We start from the raw sequence: 18,317 nt of genomic DNA on the forward strand, positions 1-18,317 counted from the left end.
TTACTCCTTCCACCTTGATCCATTTTTTTTTTCCCCTTGGCTGCCCCCAAAGTGTACATTTTGGTAGTACTTTTCTCTATTTCAATAGTTTCTCTTCTCAAGTTTCCTTTTGCTGGTTCTTCCTCCTCTCCCTGACTTAACATTGCTGACATTCAGGTTTTAGTCCTTGTTTCCTTATTTCTATTCCTTTTATACAAAACATTCTTTTTGCAATTTCATCTCATCCCATTGCTTTAAATGTATAGTCTGTATAATTGATGACTTTTGAATTTATAACTTGAGCCAGACCTTGCTGATTAACTTCAGACTCATCCTTCCAGCCCTCTATTCGGCATCTCCACATGGATATCTAGTGGACACCTCAAACAGAATTCCTGATCCTCTGTCCCAAGCCTGCCCTGTCCACAGTTGTCCCTTCCCTGCTGATGGGAACTGTCTTTGCAGTTGCTTAGGCTAAAACCTTGGAGTCTTTCTTCACTCCTCTTATTCTCTCACATCCATATCTAACCCACCTGCCAATCTTGTCACCTCTACCTTCAAAATATAGAGGGTCCAAAAATATGTACATACATTTAAGAAAGAAAAAAACTATTAAATTTGTAATACTCAAGTCATGTTTGACTTCTGCAATTACAAGAGGTGCTCAGTGTGACGTGTATTCATCTTTTTGGTATTGGCATATATTGAGCATTACAATTATAATACAGTTTTTTCCTTTCTTAAAAAGTGTACACATTTGGGGGCACTTTTTTTTTTCATTTATAGTGATTTATTGAAAAACAAAACAAAACAAAAAAAAAAACTAAAACCAGAAAGCTTTAGGACAATTCATCCATCCTGAAATGAGCTCCAAATAATAATATTCAAAGTATTATGCAGACAATATAAAAAATACTTTGTTACAACTGGGGAACCTTTTGTATATTGAATCTCACCACTTTTCACCACTTCTAGAGCCAGCACTCTAGTCTGAGGCACCATCAGTTCTCACCTGGAGCACCGTATGAGCAACTTAGCTGGTCTCCCTGTTTTCCTGTAGACTCCCCAGCTCCCCTACAGTCTATTCTTAGCAGCCAAACTATCCCTCTTAAAACATGGATCATGACACTTCTCTGTTCAAGATCCTTCACTTACTTTCCATTTCCTCAGAGTAAAAACCCAAGTCCTCATTATGGCCTATGAGACCTGGCACTATTGTCTCTTCCCTTTCAAGGTAGTCTAACCTTCCTGATTCAAATCCTACCTTTCTCCCACTCTGTCCCTTTCCAGCCATTCTGACCTTCACTTCAGCTTTGCACCAGCTTTCTTCTCTGATAAGAATTCTCTTCTCCTGGATATTCACCTGCCCAACTCCCTCACCTCAAGTCCTTGCTTAATTATTACCTTATCAAGGGGCTAACCCAGACCCAATTGTTTGAAATAGTAATCTATTCCCCTCAATCTCACTCACAATTCTCCTTAATCTTTTTCTATATCACTTTTCAGCTTCTAATATACTTAAAGTTTGGCCTATTTATTACGATTATTATATTTATTATTCTTTGTAAACAGGGTGTCATTCTATCATCCAAACCGAAGTGCAGTTCCATCATTACAGCTCACATCAACCTCAAACTCCTGGGCTCAAGCAATCCTCCTGCCTCAGCCTCCCAAGTAGCTAGGCCTACAGGTGTGTGCTACTGCACCTGCCTAATTTTTCTATTTTTCGTAGAGATGGGGCCTTACTTGCTCAGGCTTGTCTCAAACTTATGACCTCAATTGATTCTCCCATCTCAGCTCCCCCAAGTGTCAGGATTATAGGTGTGAGCCACCACACGAAGCCTAGTTTATTATTTATCTTATGTTATTCCAACAAAACATAAGTACCATGGCAACACAGACTTTTATCTGATTTATTCACTGATGTAAGATGAGTACCATGCACAGTAGGCAGGACACGGTAAGTGCTCAATAACTATTTATCAAAGGAATGCATACATTAAATTAAAGGTTCGTTAATAAGGAAATAAAAATAAATAAATAAATAAAATGTGGCATGATTTTATAATGGCATACCGTAACAAAAAATAAAAGAAATGAGCAAGATTGATATGTACAAACATGGATAGATCACAGACAACATTGCTTTGTGGAAAAAAGGAAACTGCAGAAAGGTACTATGACATAATACCACTTATGGAAAATTGTTAAAACCACACAAACAAAAATACTGTATACTGCTCATGGAACTATACGTGAGAATAAGAATTAAAAATGGGCTGGATTGATACACACCAAATCCAAAATTTTAGTTGACTGTGAATAAAGGAAAGGGACCCAGGACGAGGGGTAAAGGGAATAGGCAAAGGAAATAGTAAAGGGACCTTCTACATCACCTGTAATTATTTTAAAACATAAATAAGTCAAAGAAATACAACAAATGCTAACAATATTCATCCTTGGTGCTAGGAATATGAACATTCTTTATATCATTCTCAGTATTTTGCTGTACTTTCTTAAAAATTCAAAATGTATTTAATTAACAAAATGAGTCCAGGATAGCATGGTCCCCAAAGATATAGCTGTGGGATATCAATCCAGCCCATTCAAGCAATTAACTGGGTTGGTAAATCCTGAATCGAATCTGTACGCCCCTTAGGGTATTGCATTTTCCCATACAAATGTTATCTTCCCAGCAATCAGGTCCTTTATGTTTTAGTTCGGACACTTGCAAGACTATTCAGACCACAAATTCCCATTTACTGCTTCCTCTCGGAAACCAGCAATTTCATGCTGTTATTTTTATTCGACTCTTATCATCCCCATGACAAATCTCCTTAACAGGAACCTTGTTTGGAATTCTGATTTTAATTAGAAGAGCTCTGTATCAGTGATGAATGCTCATTCTCTTCAGCTGGTCTGCCTCCTGTCAGTACCTGTGGTTGCCAATGAACATCTGTATGTGTCTGGAGTTCCCTTTTTCTTAGTCCAATACTTCCAGAGCTAAATAGTTCCTAAGAGCCTGTTCCTGCTTTAAAAGTCACAACCATCTTATTTATATTGCTTATTTTGTGTGTGTGTGTGTTTATCTGTGACAATATATTCATTAGCTTTTCCAGGCTTTACTGGGTAAAAAACAATCCTCAAATTTAAGTGCCTTAACAGACACTGTCTCCTTTTCCCCCATGAATAACATGGACTTATTGAATGTTAAGTAGGCACCAGGCCCTCAGGAGCAGAGATTTCCCTGTGAACCACCAAGGCCTCCTCAAACTTTTTAAACAGGGGGCCAATTCACTGTCCCTCAGACAGTTGGAGGGCCGGACTATAGTTAAAAAACAAACAAACTATGAACAAATTCCTATGCACACTGCCCATAACTTACTTTGAAGTAAAAAAACAAAATGGGAACAAATACAATCACACCGCCTCATGTGGCCTGCGGGCCATAGTTTGAGGACCCCTGATCGTAGACCAACATCCCAGCTCTGATGGCTTTTATAATATATAGTATTTGGGGGAGCGAAACAACAAATAGAGAAAATGTAGTGAGATGGAGATGAGGACAACAGAAAAAAGTAAAGCAGGAAGCAGCACAGGGAGGCCAGGGTTCCTTGGCCCTGAGAGTTGTGGAAGACGAGCCCAGTAAAGCACGAAGCTGGCAGAAGAAAAAGAGCCCTGGGTGTGGTGTCCTGGTGAGTGTGGGGCCAGGCAATCAAATATCCGACCCAGAGAAGGGGCTGAAGGTGGTTCTACCAACAGGGTTAAAGAGAGATGTTGCAGGTTTTATTGAAGATTTTTGGTCATGTGGAGGCCAGTGTGAAGCAGAACTCTGCTCTAAGAACATGCATATGGAACCCTTAATCTCAGAGAAAACTAGCCCAAACCAGTTCCCTCCCCAATATCCATTTATCGGCACATCTTTTTTTTTTTTTTTTGAGACAGAGTCTCATTTTGTCACCCTCGGTAGAGTGCCGTGGAGTCACACAGCTCACAGTAACCTCCAACTCCTGGGCTTAGGCGATTCTCTTGTCTCAGCCTCCCAAGTAGCTGGGACTACAAGCGCCCGCCACAATGCCTGGCTATTTTTTGTTGCAGTTTGGCCGGGGCCAAGTTTGAACCCGCCACCCTCAGTATATGGGGCAGGTGCCCTACCCATGAGCCACAGGTGCCGCCCTATCAGCACATCTTTGAAGGAGAGAATACCTACCATCGCCCCTTTTCCCTGTCCGCAAACTAGAAGCACTAGCATGCAGAAGAGGAAAAATGAGATTCTCAGAACTGGATTTTTTTTTTTTTAATTTTAAAATATTACAGGGGTACAAAAGTCTTGGCCACATATACCAATTTTGTTATGCTTCAGTCAGAGTAACTAGGGCGCCCCCCACCCAGCCAGTGTTCACTGTACCCGTAGGTAGGTTTTCACTCATCCCCTCCTTCTGCCTCATGCCTGCTGAGTTCCCATTGAGTTTTCCTTCCCTCTGTGCAGCTCATCAGTTAATTCCAACTTAATGGCAAGTACATGTGGTTTTGTTTTTCCATTCTTTAGATACTTTACTTAGGTTAGTGGTCTCCAGTTTGATACAAATTGTTGCAAAAAGCTTTAAAGCATCTTTCTTCATGGCTGACTAGTATTCCACAGTATATGTAAACCACATTTTGTTAACCCAGTTGTGAATTGATGGGCACTTATGTTGATTCCACATCTTTGTAATTGTGAATTGTGCTGTGAATCAAGTCTTTTTAATAAAATGATTTCTTTTGCTTTGAGTAAATATCCAGTAATGGATTTGTTGGATCAAATAGTAGGTCTATTTTTAATACTTTGAGGAATCTCCCTACTTTTTTCCATAGATGTTGACCTAATTTGTAGTCCCACCAACAGTGTGTAAGCATTGCTATCTCACTGCATCCACACCAGCATCTATTATTTCTGGACTTTTAAATAAAAGCCATTCTAACTGGGGTCATGTAATATTTCATTGTGATTTCAATCTGCACTTCTCTGATAATCAGTGAGGTGAACACTTTTTCCTATGTTATTGGCCGTCTATCTTCTTTTGAAAAGCTTCTGCTCATGTCTTTTGTCCACTTATTTATGGCATTGATTATTCTTTCCTTACTGATTTGCTTGAGTTTTTGTAGATTCTGGTTATTAGTTCTTCATTGGATGTACAGCTTGCAATATTTCCTCCCATGCTGTAGGTTATTTGTTCTGATGATTATTTCCTCAGCTGTGCAGAAGCTTTTTCATTTAATCAAGTTCCATTTGAACTTGATTGCCATTGGGGTCTTCTTCATAAATTCTTTGCCTAGGGCTGATATTGAGAAGAGTTTGCCAACATTTTCTTCTAAAATTCTTATGTTTTCATGCCTTACATTTAAATCTTTTATCCATCTTGAATTAGTTTTTGTGAGTGGTGGGAGACAAGGCTCCTGTTTCATTCTTCTGCATGTGGTTATCCAATTTTCCCAGCACCATTTATTGAATAGGGCTTCTTTTCCCCAGTGTATATAGTTGTCTGCTTTGTCAAAGATCAGTTGGCTGTATATGGATTGTTCTATATCTGGGTTCTCCGTTCTGTTCCATTGGTCTGTATCTCTGTTTTTGTGCCAATATCATGCTGTTTTGGTTACTACCGCCTTGTAGTATAGTTTGCAGTCTGGTAATGTGATATCTCCAGAGTTGTTCCTTTTGCTTAAGATTGCCTCAGCTATTTGGCCTCTTCTCTGGTTCCAAACAAAATGTACAAGAATTTTTTCTAAATCTGTGAAAATGATGTTGATATTTTGAAGGGAATTGCATTTAATCTGTAAATCACTTCGGGAAGCACATGTATTTTCAGAATGCTGATTCTACCAATCTATGAGCATGATGTTTTCCCATTTGTTTGTATTCTCTGCAAATTCTTCTTCAGTATTTCCTAGTTCTCTTTGTAGAGTTCATTCACCTCCTTAGTTAAGTATATTACTAGGTATTTTATTTTCTTTGTAGCTATTGCAAATGGTATCGAGTCTTTGATTTGACTCTCAACTTAGCTGTTATTGGTAGAAATGCTACTAATTTGTATACATAATTTTGTAACCTGAGATTGAATTTATTTATTAATTCCTGGAGTCTCTGAGTGGAGTCCTTCAGGGTTTCCAGACATACATCCCGACATCAGCAAAAAGTGATAGTTTGACCTCCCCTTTCCTGGTTTGGATACCCTTTCTTTCTTTCTTTTGCCTGATTACTCTGGCTAGGGATTCCACCACTATGTTGAATAGAAGTAGGGATAGTGGGCACGTTGTTTTGTTCTGGTTCCAACTGGAAAGCTTTTGATTTTTCCCCATAAGTATGATGTTGGCTGTATGTTTGTCATATATTACTTTTATAATCTTGAAATATGTTCTTTCTATACTTAGTTTATTGAGGGATGTTATCATGAAAGGTCCTGAATTTTGTACAATGCTATTTTTTCTGCATCTGTTGAGATGATGGTATGGTCTTTGTTTTTACTTCTGTTTATGTGATGAATAAGCCCACTTGGTCATGGTGGATTATTGTTTGATATACTGTTGAATTCAGTTTGCTAGGATTTTACTGAAGATTCTTGCAAATATATTCATAAGGGATATTAAATTATAGTTTTCCTTTTTTGTTGTGTCTTTTCTTGAATTTGGTATTAAGGTGATATTGATGTTATAGAATGACTTGGAGAGGATTCCCTCTTTGTCAATGTTATGGAATAGTTTTTGCAGTATGGGTAACAAATATTCTTTGTGCATCTAGTAAAATTCAGCTGTGAATCCATCTGGTTTGGGGCTTACTTTTGTTGGAAATTTTTTTATTACTGCTTCAATCTCATTGCCTGTTATTAATATGTTCAGGAACTCTATTTCTTCCTGATTGAATCTTGGGAGGCTAAGTGGTTCCAGGAAACTTGTCCATTTCCTCTAAGTTTTCAAGTTCATGTGTACAGAGATTTTCGCAGACGATGTTTTTTATTTCTGTGGTATTACCCTGTTTCCCCGAAAATAAGACAGTGTCTTATTTTAAGGTGTGCTCCCAAAGATGCACTAGGTCTTATTTTCAGCGGATGTCTTATCTTTTCTGGAAGTAGGTCTTATTTTTGGAGGATGTCTTATTTTCAGGGAAACAGGGTAGTTGTAATATCTCCTTTTTCATTTCTGATTGAGTTTATTTGGGTCCTTGCTCTTCCTCTTTGGGTTAAGCTAGCAAGAAGTCTATCAATTTTGTTTATCTTTTCAAAGAATTTGCTTTTGATTTCATTGATCCTTTGTATTTGTTTTTGATTTTGATTGGTTCTATTCCAACTTTTGTTATTTCTTTTCTTCTGCTGGGTTTTGATTTGGTTTGCTCTTCCTATTCTAGTTTCTTGAGATGCGTCATTAGATTGTTAATTTGTGATCTTCCTGTCTGTTTGATATAGGCATTTAAGGCTATAAATTTCCCATTAGGACTGCTTTTGCTGAATCTCATAGATTTTGGTAGCTTGAGCTCCCTTTATCATTCAGTTCATAGAATCTTTGGGTTGGCATTTTAATTTCCCTATTGACACAGTAATCATGCAACAGCAGGTTGTTTAATTTCTAAGACTTTGCATAGAATCTAGTGTTTCTCTTGGATTTGATTTTATTCCACTGTGGTCTGAGAAGATACATTGCATGATTTCTATTTTTGTGAGTTTCTTAAGACATGCTTGTGGCCTATGATAAGATCAGTCTTGCAGAATATTCCATGTGCTAATGAGAAGAATTGGGTAAAAAGTTCTGTAAATGTCTGTTTGGCTTATTTATTCTAGAGTCTTGTTTATCTTCTATGTAGATGATCCATCCAATTCTCTTGGAGTGGTGTTTATTTTCTGATTACATGATCTGTCCTCTTCTCTTGTCAGTGGGGTGTTGAAGTCCCTGGCATTATCGTGCTGCTCTGTATCTTTTTTCTTAGATCAGTAGGGTTTGCTTTATGAGTTCGGGCACTCCTGTGTTAGGTGCATAAATATTTAGAATTTCGTCTAAGTTAAGAAGTCCTCAGTTAAGTTACTGGATTTCCTTTGTAAGTTTTCTTGTTGTGTTGCTGCCTTTACCATTATATGATAACCATTTCTTTCGTTTTCTTTTTTTCTTTTTCTTCCTTTCTTTTTTTTTGTTTTAGAGTCAGAGTCTCACTTTGTCACAGCTCCAGCTCTTGGGCTTAGGCGATTCTCTTGCCTCAGCCTCCTGAGTAGCTGGGACTATAAGCGCCCACCACAACACCTGGCTATTTTTTTGTTGCATTTTGGCAGGGGCCGGGTTTGAACCCACCACCCTCGGTATATGGGGCGGGTGCCCTACTCACTGAGCCACAGGCGCTGCCCCCATTTAATTTTTTTCAAACAGAGTCTTATTCTGTGGCCCCTGGCTAGAGTGCTATGGCATCATAGCTCACAGCAACCTCAAACTCGTGGGTTCAAACATGCTCCTGCCTCAGTCTCCCTAGTAAATGGAATATAAATTGGAATACCAGTTTGCAGAGCAACCTGGAAACAGCCAGTGAATCCTTCTGATTCCACTCTTGGTAAATATACCTAGAGAAAGTCTTTCACATGTATACAAAAGGCATATATAAGTTTTCCCACTGTAGTACTGTTTGTACTAACCAAAGTTGGGAGAAACCTAACTATTCTTTGCCAGGAAAATGGAAAAATAAATTAGGAAAGAGTCAGAGAGTGGAATACTGTACAACAGCGAAAATAAATAATCCCAACTGTGTAACATTGTGCACACACACACAAAAACACGCAAAGATGAAAAAAGATACAGACAGCATGACATCATTACATGGAAGTTTTAAAATTTGTATAACAAATAATACAGATTGTATGGCCACATAATATGCAATAAAAATATAAACACGAATGTGGAAATGATGAATATCAAATCAACACAGTGGTCACCTCTGGGGAAACAGCAAGCTACGAAGAAAATTTCTATTATACGTGTAATGTTTTCTTTCCTTTTTTTTGAGGCAGAGTCTCAAGCTGTAACCCTGGGTACAGTGCTGTGGCGTCATCACCCACAGCAACATCTAACTAACTCTTGGGCTTAAGGGATCCTCTTGCCTCAGATTTTCTATTTTTTTAGCTGTCCTGGGCTGGGTTCAAACCCACTACCCTCGGTGTATGTGGCCGGCACCCTGCCGACTGAGCTCTGGCTGCCACCTATTTCTTAAAAAGCAAAGCCTACATGAAGCAGGTATGTAAAAAGATTAGCATTTTAAAAGGCAACCATTCATCTTCATACTTTTCTGAATGCTTGAAATATTTCTTTAAAAGTCCTCTCCCAAACCTTTAAGAAACTATTCTGAAAATATTTTACTAGAGTATAATGAGAGGCATTGTCATGAACTTAATCTCCATCTTCCTAGCCTACTCACCTCTTCACAATGTCACAGGGGTAGGGAGAGAGCAGTGTCTACCCTGGAGCAGGGTGATACAAAGTTAACATTTGCCTAGGCATTATACATCTTCTTATTTAAATCCCTGTAATAGACATTAAAAAGAGAATTCAAAGAGCTCGAGTAACTTGCCCATTGTGTCACAACCAATAAGAGGTGATAGTGAGATTCAAGCCATGCATCTGGCTCCAAAGGCTACGCTTTCCCTGCTGCTGCTCTAATAGTAAGAAAGAATTCTTCTTGAAGTTATAATGAAGCTAAGACCTGTTCCTACATCCAGGATGGAGGTTAACACAAATACTGCAACTGGCTCATCAAGTCACAGAGGAGTATAGATCTAGGCAAGGAAGTGGTACCAGTGGAAAATTCCATAATAATTGTTCTAATTGTCTTTATTATTTATGCCATGGCCCACTGAGAACCTTATCTCCCCCCAGAAACTTTGGAGGTAATGGTTCCTCAAGTACATTCATCTATACAGGTGTTTGTTTGCTCCCTTTTACTATGAGCTGGAAGTGCACCTGTTTTTGGTAGCTGACAACTCAAGGGTTCAACAAATACATATGTAATTCTGTTTCAGAAATACCAGCATAAATGAAAACACTGGAGACTCTGTCTAATCGTAGGCCTTTGTTTTACACCTCTAAGGTAAAGGACAATGTGTCAGGAATCACTTCTGTTTGTGTTCAGTGAGCCAAGACTCACGCTGCAGTCAGTTCCTTTGGCTTTCATTCAGAAACTGATTCCTCCATAGTCCCCTTTCATTATTATTATTACTATTATTATTGATTTTAGTTTCCTGGGAAACAAAATATAACTGTAATTTTAGGGAACGAAGCCATATTCCAAAGCTGCAGATTCCATTCTCCTCCCGTAACTTTCCCCCGAGCTGTTGTGGACTCTTTCTAACCTGATGTATGATGGTCCAAACTGCCCTTTTCTCCTGGCCTCGGCAGAAAGCCAGTGCCTAATGCTATGTCCTGCACTGTTTTTAGCTTCTGCCTTCAGAGGGATTAGACTGCAGGGAAAGTAACAACAGGAGATGGGGAGACCCATACCTCAGAGACATCTGTGGGACTCAGATCAGATCTGCACCTAGGCCTGCTGGCCTGCTAGAAATGAAAGACCATTCACTTTGGCATTGGAATGGAAATCTCTGCCAAACACACACATAGGTGTTCTCTCTTCTCTCTCTCTCACTCACACACACACACACATACCTCTCAGAAGAGAGGGTCTGTACAATTCCCCACATATGGCAAACATATTTTAGGGAGAGCACATGACTAGAGGCCAGTGGGAGAGAAAGAAAAAGAAAATAATGAGAAAAATCTTCTATAAGTCTAAATTGTTCCAGTCAGACTGCTGAGAAAGAATGCAAAGTATTGGAGATAAAAACTATTGGTAAAAATCAGCATTACAACATAGCTATATCCATTCCCTATTTCAAATCGTTACTAGAACTTTTACTGATGTACAACAATAGCACATGGGAAATTAGTCACTATAATTTAGCTGTAAGTACTATGCTCAATGCCATGGACAGACTTGAAAACAAAAAGTATATTATAATAATACAAAAATTTCTTTTCTCTAACTCACATTTTTAAAAATTCTTCATTTGACTTATAAATAATTATGTTAGGTAATGTGGGTGTAATTAATTTTAAAAGGCATTGGCTCTTAAAACTTTGAGGAAAATTACTTTCTATGTTCCTATTCTCTCTGTTACATATTTAATGATCAATTACATGCTTAAATGCACTATAAACTCCAAGTGTAGAGGAACTAACAAAAAACTTTTTTAAAATGTAGATAAATGATCTCTAAGTATTTCATAAGTTAAGAATTGGTTATCAAATTTTCTTAAAATACACCCATAAAAAATATTTCAACTTCTGCCTTAAAAAGTGAAAGTTAATCAAATTATCTGAAAACAAAATAAACTGATGATAAAAAGCACGCATAACTTAGAGGTATAGAGGAAGAAACACTAGCCTTTACAGCTAACCTGACTTTAGATTGTTACCTGAGTGAAAGAGAGAGCGGCTGATGTATTTCAGTAGAAAGATGACTGTGGCTGCCTTGTGGGGAACAGACTGTCAACCTGCAAGATCAGAGCCGCAGAGACAGAGTAATTTAATCATCCAGGCGCTAAACAACGAGGGCCGTGAGGTCAGCTCTGGCTGCCCTTTGCCACTCTGGCAGCAGTTCCTAAGGCAAAGACAAGGGTGCTGGGAAGGGTCGGCAGGCACAGGGCAGAACAAAGTTCCACCCCATGACTCTGACCTCCAAAGGCAGTGCTTTAGCCAGGGAAAGCCACAGGCCTGGCTTGAGCTGTATGCCCTCAGGCAGCTAATTAAGATGTTACTAGGTATCTATCCAGAAGGAAAAAAAAAAATCATTTTACCATAAGGACAATTGTATTAAAATGTTCATCACAGCTCAATTCACAATTGCCAAGATGTGGAATCAACCCAACTCACCCACACATGTTTTCCTCACCACCCATGAATGGATTAATAAACTGTGGTATATGTATACCATAGAATACTATCCAGCCATAAAAAATATGGAGACTTTACAACTTTTGTATTAACCTAGATGGAGCTGAAACACATTCTTAGTAAATTATCACGAGAATGGAAATCAAGTATCCAACGTACTCAATAATAATATGAAACCAACAGATACATAACTATATGCCCACACAGAAGAAAAACACAATCACACGAGTGGGAGGGGAAGGTGGAAGAGGGAAAAGGAAGAGGGGAGTAGGGAGGGAAATTGGTAAGCTCTCACCTAATAGGCACAATATAAGGGTAGATAACCCAGTGCCTGGGTGAAGGGCTTACCTAACAAACAATGTAATCAGATAATTTGTATCCTCATATTAATCAGAAATTTAAAAAAATGTATATATGTTGAGCATTTACTAAGCACAGGGCACCTCTTCAAGATGGTTTTAAGTACACTTTCTCATTTACTTTAGTATCTTTTCTTATCTTTATTTGTTAGTGAAAAGAAGGATAACAGTAATATCTAACTCCTATAGCTGTTTTGAAGATTAAGGAAAAGTCATATACATGCAGTGATTTGGTAAACCTCACTCACTTAAAAATACAGTAGACCCTCCATAGTTGACCACCCCCCAGTTTCACAGACCGGACACTCGCCTCATGTACGTATCAGTACAGTAGGCCTCGTTCCTTATGTTGCCCACCTCTGTATGTTGACCAGTTTGTTACAGTCCCTTGGGTGGTCAGCTTACAGAGGTTCTACTATAGTAGTTTTCTAATAAACATGACTTTTAACTTTTTTAACAGATCTAAAATGTTATGGTTATTTTCTTTTTAACACCTATCTACTGGAGACATCACAGGTTGGTCACCTTGGCCTGCTAGAAAGCCTCTTACCAAAAAGGTGAAAGATAAAAGTGTTGTGGGTGGCACAGTTGTTGAGGACTGTAATCCTAGCACTTCAGTAGGCTGAGGCAGGAGGAATGCTTGTGGCCAGGAATACAAGACCAGCCTGAGCAAGAGTAAGACTCTGTCTCTATGAAAAATAGAAAAATTAGTCAGGCATGGAGGCACACACTGGTAGCCCCAGCTACTCAGGAAGTTGGAGCAGGAGGATCATTTGGGCTCAGGAGTTTGAGGTTGCTGTGAGTATGATAATACCACTGCACTCCAGCCTGGGTGACAAAGCAAGACTGTCTCAAAAAACAAAACAAAATAAAATAAGTGCTTACTGAAGGACCCAGTGACGCCATTTCTCATCATTTCAGGCTTTTGTCCTCCACTTTAAAAGCAACCTGGAAATCCTTTGTTTCGTTTCTTAGTAAACCACAACTCTCTTACTTCCTGAAGTGCACCTGCCTCCCGACCATTGAGATTGGCGCGGCCCTATCAGCTTTAAATTCTAGTATAGGCATGAAAGATAACCAATCCAAAGGCCATGCTTTGCTTCCCACGCCCCTCACCCCATATCCACTGCATAAAAACTCTGCGCGGGACAAGTACAGGGCTCTCACTCCTAGCTGTGTCTGGGAAGGTGGACAGCCCTGGCTTGAGCCTGAATAAACGCCCTCGTGTGATTGCATCAGTGTCTGGCCCTCTCGTATGGTCATTGGGGATTCCAATTCTCGGGTGCAACACTTACAAAGACATGGAGAAAAAAGATCCTTTGCACACTATTGGAGGGACTGTAAATATGTATAGCCATTATGGAAAATAGTATGGAGATTCCTCAAAAAATTAAAAATAGAACTACCATATGGTCCAGCAATCCCACTTCTGGGTGTATATATCCAAAGGAAATGAAATCAGTATATTGAAGAGATATCTGCCCTCCCGTTTTTGTTGCAGCATTATTCACAATTGCCAAGAGATGGAATCAACCTAAGTGTCCATCAACAGATAAATGGATAAAAAAAATGCAGTACATACCCACAGTGAAATATTATTTAGCCTTAAAAGGGGGAATCTTGTCATTTGCAGTAACATGGATGAACCTGGAGGATATTTTACTAAGTAAAATAAGCCAGGCACAGAAAGAAACATAATGTATAGCTTCACTTATCCGTGGAATATAAAAGTGAAACTAAGAAAACCAGGGTGGAATGGTGGTTATCAGGAGCAAGGTGGTAGAGGAAATGGGAAGATGTTGCTCAAAGGATACAAAATTTCAGTTAAGAGAAATAAGTTCGAGATATCTATTGTACAACATGGGCACTCCAGAGATAGTAAATGAGCACATGTGAATTCTATTCAAATTAATGAAAACAGTGATGAGCAACTTCGTGGGACAGTAGTTTGTAGTTACTAAATGTCAGTTAACACAAATTAGTGTGAAGAGAAAGGAACAAAAATATCAGGTTTATTTTTAAGTTCAAAAGAATTAACTTTATAGCTAATACAAGAAAACCTAATCAGTATATCAAAGGCATGAACAAAAGTAGAAAGATAAGAGTCAAAATTTAAAGTTTTTTTTTAGTGCAGAAGGGATAATTTTACAGCAAATAAGTGAAAATTTGATGAACAAATGAAAAGTACACACACAAAAATGAGGGTTTTTTTTATTGTTTGGGATTCAAAGTACAAAGAATTAGGTTACACTGATTGCATTTGTTATGTAAAATCCCTCTTATAATTGTGTCTCACCCCCAAGAGGTATGCCATGCACTGTAACCTTTCCCTGCCTTTCCCTCTTCCCCTCTCCCCACTTGCTCATTCCCCTAACCCCCCTTGTATTAGGTCATCTAATTCATATTAGAATTGAGTACATTGGATTCTTTCTTCTCCATTCTTGTGATGCTTTACTAAGAAGAATGTGTTCCGCCTCAATCCAGGTTAATACAGAAGATGTAAAGTCTCCAGCTCAAAAAAAAAATAAATAAATAAAAAGAGACTTTAGATCCATAATCAAATGTAATGTGTAGACTTTGGTAGATTTTTACTCAAGCCAAACATAAAATAGAACTACCACATTTTGGCGACAATCAGGATAATCTGAGTATTAAATGATAATATGAAATTATCATTAACTTGGGTAAGTGTGATGACAGCATTGGGGTTATATAAGAAAATTTCCCAATCTACAGAGAGACACAGTAAAATATTTAGGGAGTGAAATGCCATGACATGTGATAGCTACTTAAAATATTTCAACTAAGAAAATCACATCAATGAGACAAATCACAAAATGTTTATAATTGATGGGGTATAGTATACTATTCTATTATAAATATTGAAAACTTTTTCTTTATTTAAAAAAAGGAAAGAAAGTCTGATAAAATATCCAGACCATCCATAGAATTGTAATAAATTAGTTGTCTGAGTCAAATAAGGAGGAATGGTCAAGAACAAGTTTGCATTAAGGTCACAAAGACACCCACTGAAGTTCTTCATGTTGCGTTTGTGGGACAGATTATGAAACATAGGTAAGATGAGTACTTTTCTCAAATTTTACTGGCAAACTACCAAAATTCCCCACAAGGGAGCTGAAGTCAGGGATGGCAGGAGGGGATGTTAAGTTCCATCCAATGACAAGATGAATTTTATTATCACTCACTTATGTAGGAGTACTTATGAAATCCCTCATATTGTGGATTACTCTTTCAATTATTATTTTGAACAACAAAGTACTATGTGGAAGAAGATATCTCAATAATTGTAAATTTTAGTGGAGGTCAATGACAAAAATCCTTTCCGAAAGAGAAAAAAATTGTAATATGGTAATCATTCCTGGGGGAATGAGTCCAAAGTTTAAGCATAGTATTTGGTTGTAAATAAATCTTTAATTTTAAAGATCACTTGCAAAGGCAAGTGGCAAAGTGGTTACTTGGTGAATATTATACATTTTCACCTGCAAGAAGTATGAAAATAGGTACTTGTAGCTGGGAATACAATTTGTAGAAACACTATCAAATAGGGATCAAAAGAGAGCTCAGATGGAGTAAAGATGATGTGCTTTGCAAAATGCATTCAGTGAGCTGAAAATGTCTCTAATGATGACAACCTTTCCAATGCCAAGGGATGTAGAAAGTTGAACATACATTATTTCATGAAATTGGAGAGGTACTCTTCAGAGAGAAGGTGAGAGTGCTTCTGGGTGGGAAGACCAAGAGGGTGAGAGATCTGAGAACAACTACTTTGAAGGTTAAAACCTACAAGGTCAGGATCTAGCAAGGGTGTCCCACCTTTCTGTTGCATATTGGAAGAATAAGAGTTGTCTTGGGCTGTGCAGCAAATACATAAACATTAACAAAATCTGGTGAGCAAAAGAAAAGGTCTGTGCATACTCTTCTTGATATTTAACAGCACAGATAAGCAAAACAGTCCTCAAATAATCTGCATGTGGCCCACAGGGTCAGAAGTTAGAGACCCCTGAATAGAATAAAGACCCCTAGGTATTACATACCTAGGATGGTATGTAATAAATGTCTCCAAGTATTTGAAGAGCAATTGTATGGTAGGCAGAATTGACTTATCTTTTTTAGAGAACACAAGTTAAATGAATGGATAGAAATTATAGGGAAGCAGATGTTTCCTCAATAAAAGTGAATAGTATATAACAATTAGATCTATCCAACAATTAAATCTATCCAACATTAAATTGAAAAAGTCAGGTGTAAGTAAATATTTTCCAACCAATTATAAAGAAAGAAATTGAGGTAAGTTGCCTTTATGATTATTTAATGATTTGATTCTATGATTTTACCAATATTCTATTGGTTCTATTAATTTACCAATATTTTTAACCAACTGCAGATTAAAAATATTCAGGGGGAAAAAATAATCAAAAGTAAAATATAAAGATTTTTAAAATATAAAAATATATTATAAAATAATATATAAATAATCAAAAGCAATATAGTATAAGAATGATTTATATAGCATTTATATTGTATTAGGTATTACAAGTAATCCAGAGGTGATTTAAGTAAATGGGAAGATGTGCATAGGACACATGCAAATATTACACCATTTTATAGAAGGAATTTGAGGATCTGTGGATTTTGGTATCCAGGATCAATATCCTATGGATATCAAGGGACCACTGGACTCTTTTTATTTATTACATATTTCTTAATTGGTTGTTTTGTGTGAATCCATTGACTTCTGTGGATAAAACATACATAAAAATAATGATAAAAGTTTATGATGAAAAGAGGTCACATATATGTATACATGTTAACATGTATCATAACATGCATAACATATGACTTGGCTAGGCTTTGTCATAAGGTTAAGATACACATAAGTCATGAGGGCAGGATCCAGTTAAAATTTTCATCTTCTTTTTCTAGGGCATATCTTAATTATCTTGTCTCTGGGCCAGGCTATTAGCCTGTCCAAGAATAAACTGACTCATCCATAGTAAAGATATGAGTTAAATATTTTGGCTTTGCTCTGAAGTCTTTCTTGGCTTGGACACAAAACACTGGGTCTTTGTCTTCCAATTTCCCAGCCTGTTCTATCAAATCTTCTCAAAAGCTATTAGATAAAGAATGAACAAGGGGAATTATCCAATAGGCCTTCCAAATGCAATACCCAAAAAGCAGCACTGGAATTACGTAAAACATTCTATCCTTGATCAGAAGGAGATTAGTCAACAGCATCAAGTCATCAGTTTGAATGCAACCCAGCACAGAAAAACAATTCCAGAATTAGAAGTACTAAATGAGAGATGAAGAGTTATAAGCTTACCAAGTATAGTGGAGGAAAAATCGAAAAATACTATTGTAGAACAACGATACTTAGTGATAGGTAAGGCATTAAATTGAAATAATCACATTTAATGAAGTCACCGTCAAACAGCTTTTTAAAATCACAAACAGAAATTATATGAACCACTCAAAATTTTTTCCTCAAATAATCTGAAGATAAAAGTTTTCTCAGTTCTAATGTGAGAAGCTGACCTGAGATTGTTGGAAAAGGATGCTTTTCTCCGGGTTGATGCCACAGGCGAGAAGAGCAGCGGTCATGTCCAGGACGCTCTGCCGGAGGGTGGCGGGGTCCTGGGGCACAGTGATGGAGTGGAGGTCCACGATGCTGAACAGCACGGAGCCATATTCATCCTGCAGCTTCACCCAGCTCTCAATGGCTCCCAGGTAATTACCCAGGTGGGGGACTCCTGTAGGTTGAATGCCAGAAAAGACTCGCTTCATGCTGTCTTCCTGGAGCAAAAGAGAACAAACATTTTTGCTTCTGAGGCAGAATCCACAAATCCCGTGCCCACGTTGCCATACCTGTGATAGCTAGTCCTATTCTGTAAACTGCAGTCTGACAGCCATCATTATCTTATGCCTACTCTGTGCAAACCACTATGCTAAGAGCCTTTAGGAACAGAAAACGATATTAAAAATGTTTTTACACTCAAAAATTATAACCAC

General features: G+C 37.9%; 1 protein-coding gene across 1 annotated transcript in view; it reads right to left on the minus strand.

The window, feature by feature from the left end:
• WARS2 (tryptophanyl tRNA synthetase 2, mitochondrial) overlaps nucleotides 1-18,317 on the minus strand; it is a 112,688-nt gene that overhangs the window by 43,635 nt on the left and 50,736 nt on the right. Inside the window, exon 2 of the mRNA XM_053592012.1 lies at nucleotides 17,844-18,101. Within this exon, the coding sequence (XP_053447987.1) occupies nucleotides 17,844-18,101 (258 nt within the window). The remainder of the gene's footprint in view (nucleotides 1-17,843; nucleotides 18,102-18,317) is intronic.

This window comes from Nycticebus coucang, chromosome 5 (genome assembly GCF_027406575.1).
Source record: "Nycticebus coucang isolate mNycCou1 chromosome 5, mNycCou1.pri, whole genome shotgun sequence".
In the NCBI taxonomy this organism is placed as follows: Eukaryota; Metazoa; Chordata; class Mammalia; order Primates; family Lorisidae; genus Nycticebus; species Nycticebus coucang.